Genomic DNA, 10,633 nt, shown 5'->3' on the forward strand with positions numbered 1-10,633 from the left:
CTGCTGGACACTGGCACAGGTGGCCTAGGGAGTCTATGGAGTCTCCATCCCTGGAGTCAGTGAGAGCCCAACTGGACTGACTCCTGGGCAACCTGTTCTAGCTGACCTTTCATGAGCCAGAGGGATGGACTAGACAGTCTGGAGATGTTGTTCCCTACCACTACAGTTTTGTGAATGGTTCATTAAAGAGCTGAGCAACTCAAGGCAGCAGAAGCTTTAAAGCATAGGATGCCTTGAGGTGAGAGCAGGGAAGAGGTCCCTCCAAGATGTAGCTATACTGTTTCCAAATACACAACAGAGTCATGTTCTATGTAAAACTACAGTGAGTGTTGATGAAATATTCTTAAAGTGTCACAGGACGAGACTTGAACTTTTAAATAGACTGTGAAGCAGTTGAAAGCCTTGTAGAAAACATGCCTTTCATAGGAGCATGATGCAGATTGGAGACTAGAAAGCTGATGGTCTGTAGACTTCAAGGAGCTTCATCAGGAGAGGTAAACTGAGGATAAAGAGTGACCTGAAGCCAAATGAGCTGTTTTGCCATCCTTCCTCGTGAAAGAAGGAGGAAGAGGACACCAAAGCTCAAAAGAGTTAAGAGGTTTCTCTTAGGAAGAAACCAACAGACATCATTGCTAGGGTCAGCAATGATGTATTCCATCACTGTAATATTTTTAATGCATTCATGGACTCTTGTTCACCTGAAATTTTAAACAATTCTAAAATAAAGATCTACATCTCAGATTTGCAGATGGGTGGAGCACAGCATCTGTCTGAGAACAGGATTATACAGCAGTCCAGTGGAAAGAGTTCTGGTGGAAATGCATAGTAGGCTGCTTTGTGAGGGCTTTCACCAGTGGTGGATATTCCCACAGATAGGGGAGAAGCTTCTGAGGTGGCATTCTTTCCTCTTTACCCTTTCTCCAAGATGAGATTAGAACGGCAGAAAATTCATTTCAGTTTTATGCAGTCTACCTCCTCTGTGACTGGCATTGAATTTGTTCTCAGGTCTAGATCTGTGCTAGATTTGCTGCCACTGTACGTTGATCGCCACCTGAGCAACATGATCCTCTTGAAGTACTTCATGGTGTTATTTTTTACAGTTACAAAACACATGGTGTTTATCATGCTGTTACTCATGGCAATGCATTCAACTATGTAGAAAGCAGTGAGGTAATGCTTCTCTTTCACAAAGATGGTGGGGAAAAAGTCACGGACAATTGTGAAGCCATAGAAGGGTGCCCAGCAGAGAACATAGGCAGTCAGGATGCACATCAGTACCATAACAGTTTTTCTTCTGCATCGAAGCCTCTTTCTGATCTGTTCTGTCTGAAATCCTGGTACAGTTTTAAACCAAAGCTCCCGTGAGATCCTGGCGTAACATAAGGTCATTGTGATCACAGGTGCAACAAACTCAATGCCAAAGATGAAGAGGAAGTATGATTTGTAGTACATCTGCTGGTCAACTGGCCAAATCTGACCACAGAAAATTTTCTCCTGGTTCTTCACTATAAACAACACTGTTTCAGTAGCAAAATATGCAGATGGGATAGCTACGAGTAAGGAGACAATCCAGACCAAGGCGATGAGGAAGGTTGCTGTTTGGTAATTCATGCGTGGTTTCAGTGGGTGAACAATGGCCAGATACCTGGAACAGACACATACATTCAAAATGAAGTCTGAAAACACTGGTAGTCAGAACACATTTCCAAATACAAGTGATGGAATTAGGAAGAAGAAAATTGCTGGCATTCTTAGAGGGAGAGAGCCTTATAAATTTGTGAAGAGAGTTAAAAATTCTGAAGTAGCAACCTAGTTCTTAAATCTAGGGAGTAACTGGAGTGAGTAGCTGAAAGGTTTCTTAGGACAGTGAGTACTTGGCAATCTGAAAATCTGAGCACTGGTTAGGGTAGCATCTGAGAGTAAGTAGTTTTAAGTCCTCAGTCTTCAATTCCCACTTCTTAAGAAAATGAAACTGAAAAAAGTTGTTATTTTGTGTCATAGACTTTTCTTTTTTAACTCAGATGATGTGTCTGAGGGTTAGGGAAAGGTGAGAAGAGCAGAAAGAGAGAATATTCCTATTACTGACAGATAGGTTTGCAGGACCTAGCAGAATATACAGGTCATGTCATATGTAGAATGAGCCATGATACAGCATCTGGAAATTTTCCACTGGACAGCCCATGTTCAGATGAGAGTGTGAAACATGCAGTAATGTACATACACCTAGTCAAGTGCATGTAAGAAGAGAAACGTGTTCAGACAGGGAGCTATTTCAATGTGTTTTTTTCTACCAAGAGGTCAAAGATACCCAACAGAGTTTCTATTATTTTCTTAGTTATTCCATGGGGCGCGAAGAGCTGAAGCTGAGGTAATGAATGGTTACAGGTGAGCATGTTTTCAAGCCACCAACAAGAGACTGTGCATCCATTTTTGTCTGCTGGAGGCAACTTCCTAATTAATCTTAAATATGCTATGTCAAGTAATGTGCCAAACCATAAAATTTGTTTAGATTGTGTGTTTGCAGTCCTTACTGCTGGAAAGCTGCAAGGTGCACCACATTGTTTCACAAAGAGATGTGGGGAAATGAAAGTGCATTCCTTGCAAGATCCATCAGTTGCCCTCAATTCAGTTAAAAGGGGCTAGGACGAAGTATCATTCATATAATTCCCTCTGGGGTTTTGTGTTTGGTTGGAGTTTAGGGGGTTTGAATTTTCTAAGAAGCTATAGATGTAATAAGGGCTTATATTAGAGTACACTGTCCCAGAAAGATGAGGATATTTTTGCCAAAAGAAGATAAACTGATAAACATCAGAGATACTCCAGAGCTCCCAGTACAATTGTATTTAACACAAAGGGTTGTTTCAAACTGTGGAATTTCTTTTTCATTCAGAGGCTTTTCTCTCTGTATATGTTCTGTACATAGACAGCATCCACAGGATACATTCATTCTAAAATAAAATGGCAAGTCAGTGGTGCTTTTCATCAGCCCAGTCTTGGAAGCAGATGAATTGTCTGTCGCTCTTAATAGTGCAGGCTGGATGTCAAGGGACAGCAGAATTAGCCTTATTGTGGGGCTGATGAATGACTATTTTTAGGTCATATTCTGTGGAAAGGGATATGGGATAATGTATGTGTTTGCATTCGTAAGTATGCCATTCTGTTCAGCAGAATGTTGGGCTGGGTGGGGTTAATATCTGTAAGGGAATCAGAAGGGAGGTTTTGGGGTGGATTTTCTGATTGTCCTTGCATACTACGCTTGGACTGTCACTGCAAGTGATCCTGGAGCCCATGGACTGAGTTCAGGTGAAGCTGACCTGGGAGATGTGCTCCAAAAGTGTACATAAACCACACCCAGTGCCTATGGGCATTCAGTCCAGGGGACCAGCTAAAGCTAATTCCCCTGCAAATATTTTACAGCATGGACATTGGACACTTAGCAAAAACTTGTGTTCTGTAGGTGCTTTTCTTTTGCATGGCATTTTTTTTAGTGTAGATGTGGCCTTAAAAATGTGAATTTCCTAGGTTTCATGTAAATAGACTTCAAGGAAGATGTATGACAACCCTACCTGAGGGAAGTCCTGTGGGACAGGCTTACCATTTCTACACAAGTGAGCCCATTTAAGTGATCCAAACATGGGAAGACTTTTGTGAGGAGCCTGTTCTTTTTAGCAAACAAAGTTAACAACCTATATGACATAACCAACATGGAATGGTTGATTGTTAAATGAATGAGGTTTTTCTCTGTTTAGCAAGTCAGACACTCAGGAAAAAAAAGGCAGTGAAACCAAAACAATGTGTTCTTAAACAAGCTTCAGTGAATAATCACTGCCAGCACTGTTTTTAAAGATGTGTGAGGAGATATGCTAGAAATAATCTGATTCTTTAGCAGACTTAAGGGCTCAGTGACCCATGTTATTTCATCAACCTGGCATGTATTGACAGAGCTTTCCAAGAAAATGTTTTAAAAGTTGGGGAAGATAATTACTAGAAAATGCTAATATATACATGATAGTGTTTAGAGTCCTCAGCTGATGTTCAAAGGTTATTTTTAGACACCTGTTAAGATTTTATTTCATAGGAACTGATTGTCCTTTCTTCCAAACCAGGTAAAATGTCTCTACACTTAGCCAGAGTCTTTCCCCAGACTGCTGTTGACATCAGTAACAGCTGAATCAACTGTACTCAAGCTGTATCTATACAACCATAAGCAGGGTTAACTGCTACTGAGCTGTCTTTTGGATCAGGTACCAAAAACTATGCAACATTAGATTAGAGCATAAAATGGCACATGAGAGAAATTGGTGAAAGTGAAGAGGAAGATGGGAATATGTGAATATACACAGAGGCTGTAGAAAGATGTGCGTTTTGTTGCTACACAAAGATGATTTATTGTGATTGCTTTTCTGTAGAGTTTACTTTGTAGGTCTCTGGCTTTCTGCGAGTCAGCTGTGTCAGATTCGTGTCAGCATGAAGCTGATCCTCAGTGCCCAGGTCTGTCAGAGTCTGTGGTGTACGAGGCTGAGAGAACAGGAGTCATAAGAAAGAATACAATTACATTATATTGTTAAAATTCCTGGAGTGAGAGCGAGGCATTGAAATATCTCGGGACTGCAACATAAAGCAGGTATTATAGCAGTTGGGGATCATTATGTTCTGCTTATTCCATTATGAAGGCTGATGGAAAATCTGCTAAAATGAGTTGGTGTTGCATTTTATCATTTTCTGAACAGGTACTGTAAAGGACCTGTGGGTCTTTCCTGGCTTGTCACTGTGCCATCCTCGGAGAGGTGTGTAAAGAAAGAGGAATGTATTGTAATGGAGGGGAGAATGCTGGCCACACTCACTGACCATCTACTTCTGGGTTGGAGCATCCAGCTAAGACCTCAGTACTATCAAATGATTCATGTCATTATTGGTAGGTTTTCTCAGTACATCACAACAGAGAATAAGTACTCTATTCTGCAGGCTAGACACAAGTCTTTTACTTTTCACACCAAAACAAAACCTGGGAAAAATTATTGGAGGAAATATCCTGTAAGGCAATAACCCTGTTAGACACTTACCTGCCAAATTCTGTATAACCAATCAAATATTTCTCTTGATGAAGATTATTTACTATTTATAGATATGTTAAACTCAGAAAAGCTGTGTAGGCCTGTAGCAAAGATTCCTTATTGATGTGTGGTTTGGACCGCGATTATGTAGTGCTGGTGAACACCCTTGTCTTTGAGTGTTTCTGATTTATATCTCTTTCTCCTCTTTCTCTGATTTCATAAATACTTCAGTCAAGCATATTTTTATGAGAAATGAATATCATAGTTTTAATAAATGAATATTATTTTGTCCTTAAAAGTTCAATCAAGAAACTTCCAGCGATTTTTGTCTGGGGTAATATTACAGCCTCAGATGATTACATTTTTGTGAATCATCCAGGTCCACATTGTACCTACCTGGAAATCAGCAAATCCTGCAGATTAAAAACCTACAAATCTGGACAGGCAACCTCAGAAGGTCTGGCCATCTCCTTGTGCAGTCCTAACAGCTCACTTACCTGTCAACAGCTATAGCCAGGAGAGCATTGGTAGACACATAGAGGGAGACAGTCCGTAGGTAGTTGACTGAGGCACAGAGGACGTGGCCGTGTTCCCAGGACAGCTGCCGTACCACGTAGTAGTCCATCTCAAAGGGGCAGCACACGATGGCCACAATGAAGTCTGAGATGGCCAGGTTGGCAATCAGCAGGTTGGTGAGGTTTCGCAGCTTCTTGTAGCGTGCGAGAGCAGCAATGAAGATGAAGTTGCCGATGCCACAGACCAGCATGATGCCAACCAGAGCCACCCCAATCACAATCTTGGCTGCAAAGAAGGTGCGGGTTTTGGTCATGTCATCTTCACTGTCCAGTGGTAGGTCATAGTCGCTGTAAGTGAAATTGAAAGGGAGGGTGAAGTTTTGCAAGGAGGTTAAGTCACCATCATGGAGACTGTAGATTGCAGCCAAGTTGAGACTGATGGTAGCATTTGGGTTATGTTCAGCTTGCTCCATGGTCATGTCTGTCTTGTTTTCACACGTGGCTTGAGTAGCCCTTGCTGTTGTGTCAGAAGTACCCAGAGTGTCAGGATATGATGGTGGCAGACAGGAGACCTCATCCGAAGTTTCCTTCTGAGCACTGAGTCACCTTGTCTTTGTCCCCATAATATTATTGAGCAGCAGCCTCATTTATCTCATTCTGTGGGAAGAAAAAGAGGGAAACATTTCCTGAGAGAAAATGACAGCAAAAATATTGTGCTTGAGGGGAAGCAACTGCCATCTTCTTGCCCCACAGCTTTATGCTGTGTGTGCACAATGGGAGGAAATAACCCTGTGAAAGGATGCTTCTGTTACCATAAAAGCCCTTGAGTGGCATAATACACTGGTTGGTACATGCAGCACTTTTATCTACCAATGATGATATTTTTGTTTTCTGCATGCAGTGAAATGACACTAAAGGAGTGCATAATCAAGTTTAAAGCTTTGCCAGCATTCCAGCCCATGGTGCTGTCATCTCTGTGCATAGTGAAAAAAAATAGTAAAATGAGATGACACCTCAAGTTGCTGAAAAGTATCTGATGTGCCTTTTAAACAAAGTTCTTTATTCTAGATGTCTCAGAGTGATGCAGTAGGTGAGAATGAGAACTGATGCCCTGGCTTCTAAACACATTTCTTAAGCAAGAGTTGCCAAGATCCAAGAATACAGCCAAGCCAGCACTTTCCTTTTGGAAGGGATTAATTGAATAAGTGGACGAAATTTTCATCCAGCATAATTCATTATTGCTTCTCTCAAACCAGTGGAGCTCTGCCAATTTGCATGGACAAGATTTTTATCCCGTGAACCAGCTCGTTTGTTTGGCATTGCTGTGAAGGCAAATTTGCCATTCACAGGGAGAGTGCTTCTACAAATACACTCTTGACATGAAAGGGAAAATCTTCCTTAAGCAAGACGAAGTGCCTTGAAGACTGGGAGGAGCAGGCTCCTCTCTTTGTACTGCTGCTTGTACCAAATGTAGATGATATTTTTTTACTCAGTGTGAAAATTTTTAAAATCTATTTCTTTTCCACACTGAGTAAAAAAATGTCATCTACCCCTTAATTTTGCCCCCTCTGTATATCAAAATACTGAAAGGGCTGTGGTCTTGCATCTTCCCATGCCACAGCTGGAAATGCTCACACCAGACTCCTAGCTTTCAGGACAGTCCCACCTCATCCCAAAAGAGAATCAGGGTATTAATGCTTTTTCTGCATGGAGGCTGTACATATTAAGGGTGTCAAATGCTCTCTAACAGTGTCCATCATGGATACAAAGGACAAGCTGTATAGTGGAGCCATTGCTTCCTTCTTTCCCTGGAACCACCCTCAGCCCCCGATGTAACAACACTTAATAAATTTCTGAGAGAAACTCTTGTATAACTTCAGTCTCCACGTTGCTTTTCAACTGAGAGTTGCAGGACAGAATAACAGAAAGCCAAAGCCTGCACCTGAATAACTGTTTGAACAATTGACTGCTTTGCAAGCCCTCTCCCTAGCTGCCTAGAACTGTGAACATTAATTTAAAAGAAGTACTAAATAACTACTTGGGTGCAAAATCTGTATGTTGGTCAAAGCAAGGTGCAGTATCTCTTTCAGACAGGTTTCCCTGCAAAATACCAAGAGAGAGCTTTAAACAGAGACAACACGACCACCCCTAAACGGACAGAACACTATAAATTCACTGTACCTGCAGTTGCTCTCATCTTCTTGGAGGTTTCGGGCAGCCTGAGGACAGACTCCAGGTTTTTCTCCTGCAAATGTGCAGCTGTCACTGGAGCAGAGAAAGGAGCACTGAAAGCAGCCAGAGGACTTTGCTGAACGATCGTTTCCTTCCCAGGCAGGTTTGCCCTGCTGCTCAGGGGAGGGTGGCTCTGCTGTCTCTGTGCATGCATCTAAAGCCTTTTCTCAGTGGGAGGCACCTTGAAGCTGTCCATGCATTTCTGATTTTAAAGAGGCAGTGCAATATGGAGACAATAGAGCACAGCCTTTTTTTTTTTGTCTACTTTAAGCCTACTAAATGTATGGAATTGGCAGAGCAGCTTTGTTACCAAGTCCATGCACAGGTGTCAAACCTTGCTCTGCACTTGTTCTTTGACTTTTGTTTTTGATGAGAATCAGCTACCTACACCTGATGTGATACAGAAGCAAACACAAACCTCCCAGTGGAGAGGAGGAGGAGGGAGAGTGAAGTACTTTCCCAGGGACCTTTCTGTATGGATCTCTCCCCAGCTATTGTCTTTAGGACTGCAGCTGTGACAGCTCCTGCAGAAGAAGGGTCAAACGTTGAATAGCTGTAAATCAGAGGACCTCTGACAGCTTTCCTTGCCCTCTCAGGGAATTACTCAGAGCAGAGAAGTGGCAGTGAATCCTTAAGGACTTGATGTCCTTTGCTAATGCTGCTTCCTCATTGGTCTGAAACACACCCCAGGGAGCTTGCTTCCCAATTCTCCAGAAGGAAAGGAAACACAGCAAACAGATCCCCTGTCCTCCACCTCCAGTCTTATTTACATTAGCTGACATTTTCCAGCATGTGCAGTTGGAACACATTACATGGTCCTCAGTGTGAGAGACCATAGAAAGCTGAGGAAGGTCATGAAGAGCATAGAAGATTTGCAGAAAACTGAAGATACATGGCCTACAATGGCCACTCAAAAGACTCAGCTTTCATGAGCTAGTGGACGCTTATCTCTGGAAGAAGGAGATAAGGAAAGAAATACATTAATGTGAAACAGTCTGGGGTAAAAGAGTCACTAATGTGACATTTCTTCCAGAACACCTGTGGAAGAGAGTCCCCACTATCTGGAGCCAACAGACTGCCTTAAAAATTTCACAGCAAGTACTTTGCAATACATGAAAAGCCATTAAGGGATTTTTAATATGTTGAAAGGGTGAACTGGATTAACAAGAAGGAAATCAGATAGAATCCACTTGATGAATTCTCTCAGAAAAAATGTAAATATTAGTAATTATAGGGAGAGAGAAAGTGTGGTAGAATCACATCTAAAAGATCTTTTAAATGGATCACAGTAACCTTAATGTCCCTTAGGAAGACCTAGTATGCTAAAGGGAGTCCTTGCAAGCTTTATTCTCAGAACATACATGATCTCTTTAAGACTTTGTTTATCCCTCTCACGTTATCTAGTGAGTTAATCAAGCAACACAATATCCAAATGTTTAGATTCCTTTAGGCCAAAACCTCAGCTGCTGCAGAACAGTCTATCCCCATTGACTCAAGGCAAGTTGGCACTGGAGCCCTGGTGACTACAGCTCCTTCCTGATCTGCAGTTCATGCTCGGTATGTAGCTTCTGTACAGCAGTTGTTGATCCGCTGTGCTCTAAGTAACTGTGCTCTATGTGTCAAGCTGTTCCTCAGAAAATACTAGTAATATTGCAAAATGATATCATTTGCATGTGCTGTGCAAGGCAGTGTGTCGTAGTTGTTGAATTGAAATAGTTGAATCGACAGCAAAACCACTGATCCTGAGAGCTGCCCTGGGCAAATGAGCAACGTGAAAGTTAATGGTGGGTCTAGAGCCAAATGGGCTGTGGTGATAGTGAGAAGACTCTAAAGATATGAGATATATGCAGGAGGATGTCCCAGCTGCAGATACTGTGTAAGAAGTCCTAAAGGTTGCCTTCAAAAAACATAGTTTCTTGTGACTTCTGGTGTAAATGTGCTGAAAGAGCAGCTCCCTGCGGTAGCCAGGCTGCCCTATGGCACAGACAGATGTCTGTGCATAGCAGGGACTTCTGATGTCTCAGCACTGCTAAGTTCAGAGGTTTTGCAGCCCATGGGTCTCCTCTTCCTAGGAGAAGCTCTGGGAGGCTTTCAGAGACAAAGTCCCAAGTACTTTTTTGAGACCACATGATTCTGGTGTGAGGTTTCTCCTTAATAGCTTTTCTTAGTGGTTCCAGTGACTTCTCTAATGGTGTCATATCATTTTACATACTGTCATGGTGCCTTTCCTGAGACCAGTGTAACCAGTTTGATGAACTCAGTCTGAGAAAGAAAAGTTCTGAAAAAGTCTCATGTAAACAATTTATTCCTATTGGTTATTTCTTTTCATTAGCGAGCTCACAGTTTGAATGGGGAAGTTATTTGGAGGCTAAATGATGCAAAAAAGATTACAGTGTGAAGTACTTGCTCAGAGGCCTTCAAATAATGAATTTCTAAAACTATCACTTAGCCTAGGAATAAACCTAAGGACTCTGGCCTTTCATTTTAAAACAGCAAACTCAGCAGCTACTGTCTAATTTTTACTAATTGCTAAATAAACTGGACTCTGGGCAAGGTAATTAATCCCAGGGGATTTATATAAGCTTTGCATAAAGCATAGTTGGAGTTCTATAAAGCTCACTAATACAGATCAGTTGGTGAAATGTGACAAAAAACATCAAAGATCTTGTGGGGGTTTTTTTCTGGAAAAACAAACAAAAGATAGCAGCACACATGGGTTACATCCGTGTGTATTTCTGCTCAGTCTGCCAACCAGACATTCCACTCAGGGGCCCTACTAAATCCAAGAGTGTATAACTGACCACGTGTTCAAGAGGATGGTAGACTTGCTTA

General features: G+C 41.9%; 1 protein-coding gene across 1 annotated transcript; it reads right to left on the reverse strand.

Moving 5' to 3' along the window:
- Positions 1 to 948: 948 nt before the first annotated feature.
- Positions 949 to 6,051, reverse strand: PROKR1 (prokineticin receptor 1). Its single transcript, XM_010202001.2, has 2 exons — positions 5,552 to 6,051; positions 949 to 1,645 (listed from the first exon to the last, which is right to left on the reverse strand). The coding sequence occupies exons 1-2, from the start codon at positions 6,046 to 6,048 to the stop codon at positions 949 to 951; spliced, it is 1,194 nt and encodes a 397-aa protein (XP_010200303.1). The 5' UTR covers positions 6,049 to 6,051.
- Between the last annotated feature and the right edge of the window lie 4,582 nt (positions 6,052 to 10,633).

This window comes from Colius striatus, chromosome 2 (genome assembly GCF_028858725.1).
Source record: "Colius striatus isolate bColStr4 chromosome 2, bColStr4.1.hap1, whole genome shotgun sequence".
Taxonomy (NCBI): Eukaryota; Metazoa; Chordata; class Aves; order Coliiformes; family Coliidae; genus Colius; species Colius striatus.

Coding starts and splice junctions, on each gene's coding strand:
- PROKR1 (XM_010202001.2), bottom strand. CDS start 6,048: ATGACCATGGAGCAAGCTGAACATAACCCAAATGCTACCATCAGTCTC. Junction 1,646..5,551: donor CTGGCTATAGCTGTTGACAG/GTAAGTGAGCTG, acceptor TGTCTGTTCCAG/GTATCTGGCCATTGTTCACC.